Raw genomic sequence first — 13,814 nt, 5'->3', positions numbered from 1 at the left:
ATTTGCTCAGAGCGGCAAACTAAAACGACTATAGGCCTTTCCTTGTTCCTCACTGCAACAAATGACGAGGCAGCCAAATTTCATATTGTGCATACGCTGCGTTTAATTACAATACAGTACGATATATTTTTGACCAAGACCATTTAATCCATTGTTAAAACAACAAAAAGATCTGCATGTCGTTTGTGAACAGGCGTAGGCTACATCAGTGCATCATATAGGCTATGTTTATATTCGCATGTGACTTTTAAACAGCTGTGTTTAGAAATGTCATCCAGTTTAAAGAACGATCTAGTTGCCCCATCCAGTACACCTAAGCAGTCCCAGCTTTAAAAGATCAACCTGGAGCAAGACACTGTTGACTCAAGACACCTTCATCACTCCAGCCAGGACTCGTCTCCTCACACTCACTAACCCACTCATCCCAAATCACCAGCTCCGAGGCCCAAAAGATGGAGAAGGTCTGGAGTTCCTGGAGGCTCCGCCTTCTGTCAAGATTAACAAATGAAAGCCAACGCCTTTCTGCAAGTGCGGAGGGCTGGGTGGTGTTTGGAGAGACCTTGACAATGAGATGCTGGAGAGCTGTTAAGCAGCACATTCAAAGCCAGGGGACAGGGGACGGGAGGGGACAGGGGACGTCCCAGAGGGTTTCCACTTGACAAGCTTCCTATCCGTGTTAAACAAGCCCCTCCTTGGAACACACACGAAAACAGCAATTCATGCATTTAATGATGTTTCCATGGTAGTTGCTAGCCTGCGTGCAGCGTGAGCTCACATCAGTGCACTCAGTTGTACATGGCTTCCCAAACCTCAGCTGAGGAACAGCATTTCAATAAAAGCTAACTGCTCACTCGTCTCAGAAACAACCCCTGTTCTGTTTTCTCAAAGTATTGGGCATGTATGGGATTAAAAATCCCATAATCATAACCATGAACGAAGAGCTTCAGCACTTGAGCAATCAAGGGCTTGGCTTCCCCACACACACACACACACACACACACGTGTGCATCTCAGCGTGACAGCAGCGCATTACAGTGCTGGAGGAGGGGTTTTTGGCTCTAAACCACTTGCAGCACAATAAAAGATCGATGTATATTATAATGCTGTTTGGGCGAGGAGCTGCAGTTTTGATCTCCGCCTGGTGTGCGCCATTTTAAATATGAAAGCACAATTCTGTCTTGCATTCTCTCTGAAGCTTTTTCCCGCTCCTTCATTCTGATTATGAATGTGGTGATTGGTATTGACCCTGACAATCAATAAGGTACTGGCCTCAGTTCAATATCCTAACACCCCATAACATACAGTTAATGTATTAAAAACACAATCATTCAGTCTTTTCAGTTTTCCCAGGTTGACAAAAACAGTTGAATCACATTTGAAAGACGCAGTTGAATCACGTAACCCTGTTTTAACATTGCACACACTGTAAAATTGCACACATATTTATATAAAAAAGTAGAAAAATTAATTTGGAAACCTGCCATGACATTCTTTCACACAAAAAAAAAATCAATATAAAATCAGCAAACAAACTAAGCAATACAAACTAAGCAACCAAAAAACCAAACCAAAACAAAAAGCAACAGAACCCATTGGTAATAGATTCCAGTCTGAATCGGCCACCAGCTACAGATATCCAGTCTGAGCCAGCAGCCCCTTAGAGGCGGTCACTCCGGCTGCTTCAGGCACGTCATTGGTTGGGTCATTGGCCTCCCACAACCTGCGGAACTCTTCTTGATAGGGTCCCACTAGATCCGGATCTTCCGTTACTATGACGTTCTCCTTGTTGCTCTGCACTGCCGTCAGGGTCCAGTTGAGGGAGCCAGTGAGCAGCTTCCTCCCGTCCACCAGCGCAAACTTGTGGTGCATGTACATGGCATTACTCAGTTCATGACGCACACTGATACCTAGGCCACCAAAGACAGTCACAATCAGCGTCAGAAACAGCATTTAGTAGTTTCCTGACAGCACAGTTGCAATGATCCATTTACTGATTTTGTATGATTTTCAAGAAGGAACGATGATCAGAGAACTGCACAATGGGTTCCCTATGTGCCGTTACCTTCACTTTTGTTACAATAGATCAAATACCAGATTACAATGATTAGATTAAGGTCTACTGCAAAAAGATCAAAACAGATTCTTTTTTGTTTAATAAAAGTAATGCTTAGGGAACGCTAAGCCTTGCTGAAACTGTACTGCAAAAACCGCTGCCTCAATCTGGGTGGATGTGGCATCTTCGTGCAAAGAGGCGAGGCTGCCAGTGTGAGAAAAGCAACTGTTTACGCTGCAATAATGCGGTACAGGGCAGAGGCGGCGGCTGCTGCCCCCCTCCTGCACCCCCCAGGCCCATCTGGTGCAGTTGGCTGATGCATTTAGACGGGCTGGAAGAGGGCTGCACTTTGTTGAGTCTCCTTTTCTTCTGCCAGACTCTTATCATCAGGGCCCAGGGGAGTCCATTCCAGCCAGATGTTGTCTTGAATAGTTATTCTCATCCATCACGATGATCGATGGGCACTGGAGCAGCCATGGGATTGTGGGCTTTTCAATCCAGCCCTTCCGCTACCCACAGTGCAGCACACAGGCGCCCCAGCCATTCACAGCAGAGTTTCACAGCGGAGTTTTACCCAGTGGATTGTCTGGAGTTGATTGATCATAATCATCAGGTTGCATTAGGAATCTACTGTTGCTTGGGTTTTAATCCAGTCCAGAACTGAAAGTCGGATTAAGTTTAGAAAGGCATTCCATATTCCCAGCCCTGGAGATCACAGATGTGGGGCACAACAGAACAGACCTTTGAAAATTACATTCTGGGAGAACCCCCGGTGTGTGTGTGTGTGTGTGTGTGTGTGTGTGTGTGTGTGTGTTCGTTGTTCTAGGATGCTGTAGGAAGTAGTATGAAACTGGGCCAGAGGGTAGTGGTTCACATTATTGGGAAGGGACACTTATTTTAGTATAACACTATAACTTGCCTAATAATATCATTCTGTTTCTGATGAGCTTACTGATGAATAAAGTCAGAGTTACCAAGATGTCACACATTTCTGATTCATGAGAGGAAAACTGGAAAGTGAAAGTGTATTAGACATTATGACAGATTACAGGAACAGTGTAGGAGCAACAAACTATGCTAAAACAGTTCCAGAAACCCACTGCAGTACCGTACCTGCCCTGCGGAGGGTGCCAATCTGGGAGCCATTGATGGTCATGTAGGACCTGTCGGTGACAACTCGGACCGCCACGCCCCGGGAGTGCAGGAACAGTACGGCTCGGCTCAGATCGGCATTGGAGAACGAAAACACGCAAAGGTCCAGCGTGGCACCCGCTGAGAGAAGGTGTCCTAGCAATCGTGAGAAGGAGGTGTCGACGCCATGGGGGAGGGGACAGGAGCTGTGGGTGGAGATCACCACGGAAACCAGAGGTGCTGAGATATATGGTGGCAAACAATAAAGCAAGGCATTTTAAACATTTCACATCAGCCTGAGCAGATTTATATTACAATTATTTGTAATTCAATTTATGACTACTTAAAATGATATCATAATTTAATATATCTTTGGCTTTATTTTGACTAGTAAGAATTATGTATGTATATCAGGGGTTGGTTCAAAACCTCTACAAATCAGTTTTGACTATATAAAACATTAAATTCAGATATGCATGTCTATATTAAATTATGTTGCAGACTATCCATGGCTCATTCCAGGATTTTGGTACATTTCCTGTCCCACCACTTAAATTTCAAATGTACATATCCAAAATATCTAAATGACTATTTTATTTTTTTTTTTACAATGTACTTGTTATAAGACAAACTGTAAAATTTGGTGGAAAAATAAGCCCCTTAGATATTATTCAAAAGGCCGAATACCTAGGGACCACCTCAAAAAACGGCCATTTTCTCTTGTCCCACACATTGGGTGACCAACTCCTTTGCCAAATTTAACAATTAAAATAAGCTCTAAATAAATGACTTCCTCTTGTATATTGTTGAAATGCATCTCCTTTACTTATGAAAACAACTTCTTTGGTTTACATTGTATTGCATGTCACAGTTTTTACACTATTAAGTTGTGTCCCACAACATGCGCGCAGCCCTGTTACCATAATAAATATTTGTTTACTGGCACAAAGGAATTTGCATCACAAGGACATTTCCTGCCCACATGGCAAGAAAAATGGTAAGTGCTCTAACAATTTTCAAGGTTTTTTTTCCAAATATATTTGTCCAAGTTGTGTGTGTCACTCAGTGAATGCAACTCTGTTCCTCATATTGTAAGACTAATATTGAGTAGAGTCAAAATTTACTTTATATACTTTTATAACCATATTTGTCCTTGATCTTGTATACATAAATTTTACAGTGAGCATCTGTTCCTGGGGTAGACCACAACTTAGCCTAAATTTGCAACCCTGTTAGTCGCAACCCTGTTACTGCATACCAATTTACTGCACACCAATCTAATAAAGAAAAAACTTCCATATCTGAGATTGACGAATCAAACTTTTTGATAGTTTATAACCTGTAGATAATAAATATGTGACTAAAAATGATCAAATTGAAGATAAAATTTTCAGATGTGACCACCTCTGAAATGACCCTCATATCTTGCGTATTTAATAGGTATTTTTAGACTAATCGCTGTTCTTAGTCAGATCATATACTGCAGATTATTTTGAAAAATTATTCTGATTGCACAAAATGAATTTGGACATATCCAAATTCTAACTGCGAATATTCAAACACGAATATTAAAAGTGTGCACTTACTAACTCCAGAAAAAAGCAGCAGACAGAATTGATGAACCGGTGCACATTTAAATCTCTGAAGGCCAAATTGCTCCGTTTTCAGTGAGACTTTACCTTTGCCCTCAACAGGCGCAGTGTAAAAGTGAAATAAACGGATACAAGCAGAAAGGCTACCATGACACAGGTCCCACTGGGGCGTAGAGACGTTCCACACACGTTAACGGGGACGGGAAAAACAAGACTTCGTTCAGGGCCCCGCGGGGGTCTCGGCGGAGCGACAGACGACGAGCCAGCCAGTCCAGACATTCGACCCCCAACGTGACGGCCACCGCCCCCACCCCCACCACCTTCAGCAGCTCCGCCAGCGACACCTGGGAGAGAGAGAGACGCAATGGGTGATATATTGTAGGGACTTGGACATTTTTTCCAAAATTATTTAATCACATTAAAAATAGTTTTATTACATGCAGCACAATATAACTAAAAAAGATGCCTCAATTGTCAAATTTGATCAAGCCAGTTTGCAATTAACCTAAAAGGAAAGGAAATCTTGTGATCAAGAAATGTGCGCTAGTTTTAGCATGTGGCCATAGTTGCCAGGTTCGCGGTTTTCACGCCAAATTGGGCTTGTTTGAAAATCCAGCCGCCGGTAAAAATTCTGGGGTGGCGGGGTGCGGTTTTTTGGGCTACTTTTGAGTTGGGCCACCGCGGGAGTTACAAGTCAACACAAAGAATCGATCGCGATATAATACTTAATTTGTCTCCATTTTAAACACTCGCCACCCCTCCCCCGTCAACAACTTTGAGCTTTGGGCTAGTTTAGGCTGCTGAAGGGCGGGTTTTACACTGACTTTGTGCGGGATATTTTTGTAGGACCTGGCAACCTGGACCTGGCTAGTTTTAGCATGTGGCTAGTTATCCGTGCCCGCCGTTATCATGGTTCATCGGACCAACACGTTGTCTTGGGAGCCTTAAAAACTACCTTAAACTGTACAGACTGGGATAAAACTTAACAATAAACAAGAATATAATGTAACGGTCCACGTATCTATTAATATCTTTTGAACAGTCCCACAATGTTTTTGAATGGTCCAAACGCGAAGTTAAAATTCAACCAGGCTCAAAAAGAAACAGGAGCGCGAAATGCGAATTCTTCTAACGGGATGAGAGAAAGTGAACAATCAATTATGTCATATTACGAAAACTCTGGGAAGAAACCTCCTACAAACCGATGAAAACAGCGATTTGTTTTACCGCGCGCTTGCGATGACTGATTTCGCTTAGACAGCGCGACCGGAGAAAAATGGCCGCGGCTCAATCGTTATCATGCGGAAATGTCCAAGTCCCAAACGAACCGAGCCCGATCTCCTTTTGGCTACGAGCCCAACATCTGGCTAAAATCCAAATGCCGACTCACTGCCTGTAAAGCGAGGAGAAGGAAAACTAAGGAGGCACCAAAATCACATCGGAGAGATACATCAGCACTGCTGATAATGGTTGATCATAGCTTCTGAAATTTCGTACCCCCCCTTTAATCTAATCTTGGTTTTTAATTGTTTTAATTGTTAACTGTTCTTAGGTGCAATTAGCCGTGTTAGTTATGCCAACTAGGTTACTTTTACAAGCTAGCTAAGGTTAACTGGAAAGGATTTTATCTTTTTTCAGGGGGCCCCTTTCCAAACGAAGAGCCTCTTTAAACTAAGCAAATGTTACGTTTTGATCAAATCATACACATAAATGCGAGCTGCGCTTACCTGCATGTCAAAGATGCTTACTTTAATGAATGAAACCTCTAGTGTTAGCTAGCTAGGAAACTCACAGGTGGGCTTACTAAGTAGCGCCCCCTAGTGATACGGGTCAAGAAGTAACACTAATAACGGATTCCTCACCTGCTGGCGATAACGGGGCAGAATATTTGGATTATACGACTTGCCTACCCTGAACATGTATTGCTGTATATACTGCAAACTTATCTATAGTTCAATAAGGAACCATACACAATCAATTTTAAATGTGTTTATTACCCTTGAATGAATTTAGTTACATGCAAAATACTATTTTTAACATTACATCACCTCAAACAAATCCACTTGTGAAACATTTTTGAAGTAGTATTTATGTAAAATGTATCCACCATCAGTGGATTTCATGTTGCAGGATCAATTCTAAACACTAGATGTCAGCAAAGAACCAGCAGCAGGCACTACCTTTAAGAAACGTCTTATTCCAATAGTAAAATAATTTTGTTTACACTCAAAATTATTAAAGTTTAAAAGGCTTATTCTGGTTAATGATTACAGGTTCTGGAATTCAAATGCCTCCTTATGAATTTGAGCTGGGTTAAGGTTATATAGTTCCTTTTAAAGGCTTTAGCAGGATCACCACTGTGCTGTGCATTAAAATGACAGAGAGCACCTTTAATCCATCTATAGCTCAGAAGATGCCAGTGGAGCATTAACATGTATTACTGCACACTGCAAACATGGTTGAACTTGGGATGAACTGAGGAAGGAAAATATTCACAGAGACCTTTAGCACATGTTTATTTAAAGAGCATGTGCAAAACTAGTGCTCAGAAATTGTGACTGATCCAATCACATTTCATTCCACTGTGTTCCATCAGGCTGTACAGTACATACCATGCTGTGTGTTCTGCTAGAGCTCAACACATGGTAGGGTGGGTAAAAGTTGCCATTTTGCACTGATCTGAGATCTGTTATCCTTCAGACAGACTGAAGTTAGGATTTATTTAGATGTAACCAGGTCAAGATCAGGGGAAAAAGGCAACTTCGAACTGGACGTTGCAAATGCTTTGCCTGACAGGTTTTGGGTAAGCTTCTGTTGTGATGAATAATCCGATTCACGTGAATAGAACTGGTGTCATGTTAGTGGGAAAGGCTGGTTTTTTGTACCCAGCGTGCACTTGAGGGGGTGTTAAGGCTCTGGTGGATTCGGCCTCAGGCCTCACACTCGGCCCGCGGGGTGCAGTATTTGCGGTCGTAGACCAGGCGGGGGCCTCCCATGGGGGTGAGGCCACTCTGCGATGCCACCTTATTGGTGCCCATCTGCAGGGAAACGGTGGTGGTGTCCACAGGCTCCGCACACATTTTCTTCTCCGTCACCTGCCTTGCCGTACCCAGTGCTGTCATACCGGCCTGAGAGAGAGAGAGAGAGAGAGAGAGATTGATTGATTGAATGGGGAGCACACTACACAACTATTGACAGCCATTCAATAGAGTGCATCTAAAATGATGAAAACCAATGCTGAATGAACCTCTCTAGCTAAACACCCCTAGTAATCTTATAGAACATTGATAGGTTTGAACAGTGATTGTTGGCTAATAATGGGGTTCTGGAGCTCTGGGGTTCTCTGAGTTCCAGCAGTGTCTCAGTTCTCTCTGGGGCGGCTGGTGCCAGGACGGGGAGTTGTGGTCTGGACTCTCACCATGCTGGCACCTTTATTGGTGCCCATTTGGAGGTGGATGCTGTTGTGGTCCATGGGTTTCTCCATGCCCATCTTGGGGTCGTAGAGGTGTCGCCGTGTGCCGTAGGACGTCATGCCCTTCTGACTGGCATACTTGTTCGAGCCCATCTGAATACGATTAGGATTTGAGATGTGACTTCTGAAGTGACATAAATCATCTGTCATGACTGCTGGTAACGAGACCACTGAACAGCGCTGCTGTGTAAATGTAAAATATATGTCCTGCTGCTGTGTAAAATATATGTCCACATATTTCTAATTCTGTTGTATATACCTGTTTATCCCCTTAACTGATGTGCATGGCACTTTCATACCATATATAGTCATGGTATGAAATACTTATTCTATGTAAACACAAAAGTGACCTTCTGTGCTTCTTACCGTCTACATTCAACAAGTAAAATGTCTGAACACACCTAGGTGTACAGATGCTTTTCTAGCCAGCTCAGAGCCCAGCCACGTGACCCCTGACCTGCTGACAGATGATGCTCTTGCCCTCGTTCAGTTTCTCGCTGGGGAATCTCCTCTGGTGCTTGGTGGCGTATTTCACCCCCACATCGTATTTGGTGTAGAAGCCTTTGGTCTTGGCCTGGGAGAAGGACACATCCAGGAATATGTGCAGTAAATCACAAATCACAATTGACAAATATGGCACATTTCACATTTTTTAATGGCCTAGATAGGAAATGTGTGTGAAACTGAGCAGAGGGTTTACTAGATAACAGGCAGTAGGAAAATAGGGAGCGCTATAGGGATACTCCAGTGTTCTTTGTATGTGTATATAGTAACACACCTAGCATTTTAAATTCAGTATTTTAAATGACCTTAATAACTTCAGTAATATAATCTAATGTCTGAATAATAAACAATCTAGATTTTTGTTACCCCCGCCTGCCTGTGCAAGATCTCTTTCGCTCCCAAAGTTTAAAAGGCCATGAGGTGCATAGTGTGTGTCAGAGGTACTGACATATTGAATCTGTGGATGGAATGGAAACCTGATGGAATGGATGACATGTCCGATATAGACCTCAAAGTCCAGGTGAAGACTTACCACTCCAGCCAGTGTGATGAGGGTAGACTGCACCTGGGTGTGGTTCATGTCCTCAAATAGGTCGTTGGCCTCGAAGATGTCGTGGGGCTTCAATCCATACTCACTGATGGCTCGGATGAAGCTGCTGATGTTCTCCAACTGAAGTAGAGGAGAGCATAACAGGATGTGGCATAGAGGGGTAACAGGATAGGGCATAGAGGGGTAACAGGATGGGGCATAGAGGGGTAACAGGATGGGGCATAGAGGGGTAACAGGATAGGGCATAGAGGGGTAACAGGATAGGGCATAGAGGGGTAACAGGATGGGGCATAGAGGGGTAACAGGATAGGGCATAGAGGGGTAACAGGATAGGGCATAGAGGGGTAACGATGTGGCATAGAGGGGTAACAGGATGAGGCATAGAGGGGTAACAGGATGGGGCATAGAGGGGTAACAGGATAGGGCATAGAGGGGTAACGATGTGGCATAGAGGGGTAACAGGATGGGGCATAGAGGGGTAACAGGATAGGGCATAGAGGGGTAACAGGATAGGGCATAGAGGGGTAACGATGTGGCATAGAGGGGTAACAGGATGTGGCATAGAGGGGTAACAGGATGGGGCATAGAGGGGTAACAGGATGGGGCATAGTGGGGTAACAGGATGGGGCATAGAGGGGTAACAGGATGGGGCATAGAAGGGTAAAAGGATGGGGCATAGAGGGGTAACAGGATGGGGCATAGTGAGGTAACAGGATGGGGCATAGAAGGGTAAAAGGATGGGGCATAGAGGGGTAACAGGATGGGGCATAGAGGGGTAACAGGATGGGGCATAGAAGGGTAAAAGGATGGGGCATAGAAGGGTAAAAGGATGGGGCATAGAGGGGTAACAGGATGGGGCATAGTGGGGTAACAGGATGGGGCATAGAGGGGTAACAGGATGGGGCATAGTGGGGTAACAGGATGGGGCATAGAGGGGTAAAAGGATGGAGCATAGAGGGGTAACAGGATGGGGCATAGAAGGGTAAAAGGATGGGTCATAGAGGGGTAACAGGATGGGGCATAGTGGGGTACCAGGATGGGGCATAGAGGGGTAACAGGATGGGGCATAGAGGGGTAACAGGATGGGGCATAGTGGGGTAACAGGATGGAGCATAGTGGGGTAAAAGGATGGGGCATAGAGGGGTAACAGGATAGGGCATAGTGGGGTAACAGGATGGTGCATAGAGGGGTAACAGGATGGGGCATAGAAGGGTAAAAGAATGGGGCATAGTGGGGTAACAGGATGGAGCATAGTGGGGTACCAGGATGGGGCATAGAGGGGTAACAGGATGGGGCATAGAGGGGTAACAGGATGGGGCATAGAGGGGTAAAAGGATGGGGCATAGTGGGGTAACAGGATGGAGCATAGTGGGGTAAAAGGATGGGGCATAGAGGGGTAACAGGATAGGGCATAGTGGGGTAACAGGATGGTGCATAGAGGGGTAACAGGATGGGGCATAGAAGGGTAAAAGAATGGGGCATAGTGGGGTAACAGGATGGAGCATAGAGGGGTAACAGGATGGGGCATAGAGGGGTAACAGGATGGAGCATAGAGGGGTAACAGGATGGGGCATAGAGGGGTAACAGGATGGAGCATAGAGGGGTAACAGGATGGGGCATAGAGAAAGAGGTGTGGAGATTGATTGAATAAAGTTAGGGGGTGGACAGAGCAAGAGATGGAGATGTGGAGAAAATGGACACTGTGTAAATAAGTGCAAGGCTTTGACATTCCTCACATTCCCAACATTCTGCTTGTCTCACAAATGCTTAAAATGGTTCTGAAAATTTGTCCCCTAACCAGCAATACATTCAGTTCACCCAGCCAAGCAATACAGCAGTGTTAAAACAAATGTAAACACGTTGGATATGAATTAAACAAAATGATCAATTCATCCAACCAATGTAATGTTCCTTATTAATGCTGCTTTTCATCTTAATTGTATGTTTGTATTAACTTGTATAACTTAAGTGCCCAGAAAGTGCCCAACCGTAGACACACATACACACACTGAGCATACATAGTAGTACAAAGTGTCTGACTTGGAATGTAAACATGCTGAAGTGAAGTAAACACTCAGGGATCAGGGGAAATCTATGAAGCTGAATCCGTTTCCACCAGCAGGAACCGAAGCCATTCATTAAAACCGTTCACTCTGACCTCCGCCTATGCTCCGTACCGTCCGTCGGAATGGGTACGGCCTCCTAACACACATCTCTCCATTTCAAGCAATGCAGGTCGTGTTCCAGCCTGCGAGGTTTGCTGTGTGTTTGTGTGACAGATACCCGACATTTCAAACTGAACCCGGAGAACTTTCCTTTGCTGGCTAAAAAAAGAAAACTCAAACACAGCTGATCTACACCCAAACTCAGTCAAAACACGTCTATCTGTGTAATGAAGACAGCCATCCCAACAGATTTATAGATCTAATGAATCTGCCTGGCGGGCAGGGCTAATTACCTTGTGCCAGTTGAGCGAAGACCGGTTGATCTTCGGCACCGATCCTGGTTTCAGCTTGTTGATCAGTCTGAGCAGGACAGAGTCATGGAAACAGTCACAGGCAGCATTACAAGAACTAGGAATAGAAAACTGGAGCGTGACTCTGTTGTCACGTTAACAGCACCGACACACTGAATATTGACAATGACTCACTCGCAGAGGATGACCCCGTCTTTGAGTCCCTCCATGAAGTTGTTGGATATGACACGACCTATGACCTCCTGCATCCACTGGCGCAGCTCATCCTCCATCTGGGGGTCATACTTCTGCACCAGCTACAGTTGATGGGTCAAGCATCACATGGGGTCAAGGGTCACATGGGATGATGGAACAGGAACGATGGTTGTTACTTCAGTAAAAATAAAAATCTCACTGACATTTCTTTTCATATCATGTTATTCAGTACTAATGGAGAAAAAACCATTTCTTCTCCTAAATGGAAACAGATTGGGTTAATTGGGAAAAGACTTGGTTAATTTGGAATAAATTGAGTTAATCGGAATAAATTGAGTTAATGTTAATAGTGCTGAAGCCTGACCAGAGGTTTGTACACCATCATGTTTGTGTGGTTCTGATGGGAGCATTCTTAACACTTCAGGTTTTGCAGAATGTGTGAACCACGAACACCTGTTTGGCTTTAATCCCTGGACCTTCTATGAGAGAGCCAGTCTCTGGCAGTGCTCAGACTTACACCCATGCAAATGCAAATACCATCACACACACACTTGTGTGCCTTGTTTAGGGTGTAATGATTTCAGAGATTTCAGGAGTTGCCCAAAATGAGAGAATCACAATCAGGATGACAATTGCGCAGTCATTAATGATTAAATAAGGTCAAGAGTGATAATGAGTGGTTATAATCAGGGGCACCAGAGACGGTGTATACTCCCTGCTGTTTGGCCCTGAAGTGCGGCGTAAACAAGAAAGTCCTGGAAGAGAGAGCGACCAGGCAGCGGGAGGGCGATGCTGAGCCTGGAGAAGACCAGAACTGTCCTCCACCTCTCCTCCAGGACAGTCCTCCACCTTTCCTTCAGCACTGTCCACCACCTCTCCTCCATGTTCTCTCCTCCACCTCTCCTCCAGGACTGTCGTCCATCTCTCCTCCAGGACTGTCCTCCACCTCTCCTCCATATTCTCTCCTGCACCTCTCCTCCAGGACAGTCCTCCACTTCTCCTACATGTTCTCTCCTCCACCTCTCCTCCATGTTCTCTCCTCCTCGGACATTTGCATGTCTTGTTTGCTCACAATCTAAAGGATTGCCTTGGCAAATATTGGTGTAATCTCAATTTAGAAGCGACACTAATCCTTCTGTGGTTGTTGTCTTTACTGATGCCTAAGTATATTTTTATTGTAAAGAGTAATATTGTATAACGTGATCATGAGAAGTTGCTGGGTTCTCAGTAACTTTTGTCATAATATCAAACTCTTTCTTTAAAACGAATATACACCTCCTTCTCTCAGAATGATACTGTATTTTTTATACATGTGAGTTGCTTATAAACCAAAAGCTACAGAAATGAAATTAAGTTTAGGTAAGGCATGTTAACTCCTCCATCCCCCCCCCAACACACACACACACACACATTCTTACCTTATTCCTGACCTCAGCAGACAGTCCAAAGGTAGGTCCTTTGCTAAACTGGGTTGCCATGGTGTCACTATAGCGCCGAGCCCTTGTGTAGAAGCCTGTCTCTGATCTCACTCTGTAGCTGTAGCTCGTGATCACCTCCTGTCTGCACTACCTTATAAAGCTCACCCTCTCCGGGTGGTGTCGGGTGGTGTACCCCACTGCTTCTGATTGGCACAGACTGTGAGATTGAATGACCAATCAAGAGATTGTTTATGCTGCAATAAATGGACTATACTTTGGTAAACAACTATAATTTACAAATTATGCATAAACTGTAGTATATTTGGTACGGACATATACTGATCTTACTTATTAAATCATTCATTTTTTAACCTCTTCCACTACTTCCTCTTTAACTGTTATATATCACATATATCATATTCG

The 13,814-nt window shown here is 44.2% G+C and overlaps 2 protein-coding genes across 2 annotated transcripts; both read right to left on the bottom strand.

Annotated features, from left to right (window-relative positions):
- Window positions 1-812: 812 nt before the first annotated feature.
- pld6 (phospholipase D family, member 6) lies at window positions 813-6,633 on the bottom strand. The gene is made up of 4 exons (XM_076991829.1): window positions 6,504-6,633; window positions 4,924-5,120; window positions 3,167-3,390; window positions 813-1,907 (listed from the first exon to the last, which is right to left on the bottom strand). Exons 1-4 carry the CDS (start codon window positions 6,507-6,509, stop codon window positions 1,627-1,629), a joined length of 708 nt encoding a protein of 235 aa, XP_076847944.1. The 5' UTR covers window positions 6,510-6,633; the 3' UTR covers window positions 813-1,626.
- Window positions 6,634-6,750: 117 nt separating this feature from the next.
- On the bottom strand, window positions 6,751-13,550 carry cnn1a (calponin 1, basic, smooth muscle, a). The gene is made up of 7 exons (XM_076991828.1): window positions 13,392-13,550; window positions 11,953-12,074; window positions 11,761-11,827; window positions 9,285-9,422; window positions 8,706-8,822; window positions 8,195-8,341; window positions 6,751-7,904 (listed from the first exon to the last, which is right to left on the bottom strand). Exons 1-7 carry the CDS (start codon window positions 13,449-13,451, stop codon window positions 7,707-7,709), a joined length of 849 nt encoding a protein of 282 aa, XP_076847943.1. The 5' UTR covers window positions 13,452-13,550; the 3' UTR covers window positions 6,751-7,706.
- Between the last annotated feature and the right edge of the window lie 264 nt (window positions 13,551-13,814).

This window comes from Brachyhypopomus gauderio, unplaced genomic scaffold, assembly GCF_052324685.1.
Source record: "Brachyhypopomus gauderio isolate BG-103 unplaced genomic scaffold, BGAUD_0.2 sc86, whole genome shotgun sequence".
Taxonomy (NCBI): domain Eukaryota; kingdom Metazoa; phylum Chordata; class Actinopteri; order Gymnotiformes; family Hypopomidae; genus Brachyhypopomus; species Brachyhypopomus gauderio.
Note: the sequence above shows the minus strand (reverse complement) of the source record. Positions and strands in the feature narration are given on the sequence as shown.

Coding starts and splice junctions, on each gene's coding strand:
- pld6 (XM_076991829.1), bottom strand. Junction 3,391..4,923: donor CCAGTGGGACCTGTGTCATG/GTAGCCTTTCTG, acceptor CTCCACCCACAG/CTCCTGTCCCCTCCCCCATG. Junction 1,908..3,166: donor TGGCACCCTCCGCAGGGCAG/GTACGGTACTGC, acceptor TTGGTGGCCTAG/GTATCAGTGTGCGTCATGAA.
- cnn1a (XM_076991828.1), bottom strand. CDS start 13,451: ATGGCAACCCAGTTTAGCAAAGGACCTACCTTTGGACTGTCTGCTGAG. Junction 12,075..13,391: donor CTGCTGAGGTCAGGAATAAG/GTAAGAATGTGT, acceptor CATCAACTGTAG/CTGGTGCAGAAGTATGACCC. Junction 8,823..9,284: donor TCATCACACTGGCTGGAGTG/GTAAGTCTTCAC, acceptor TCCTTCTCCCAG/GCCAAGACCAAAGGCTTCTA.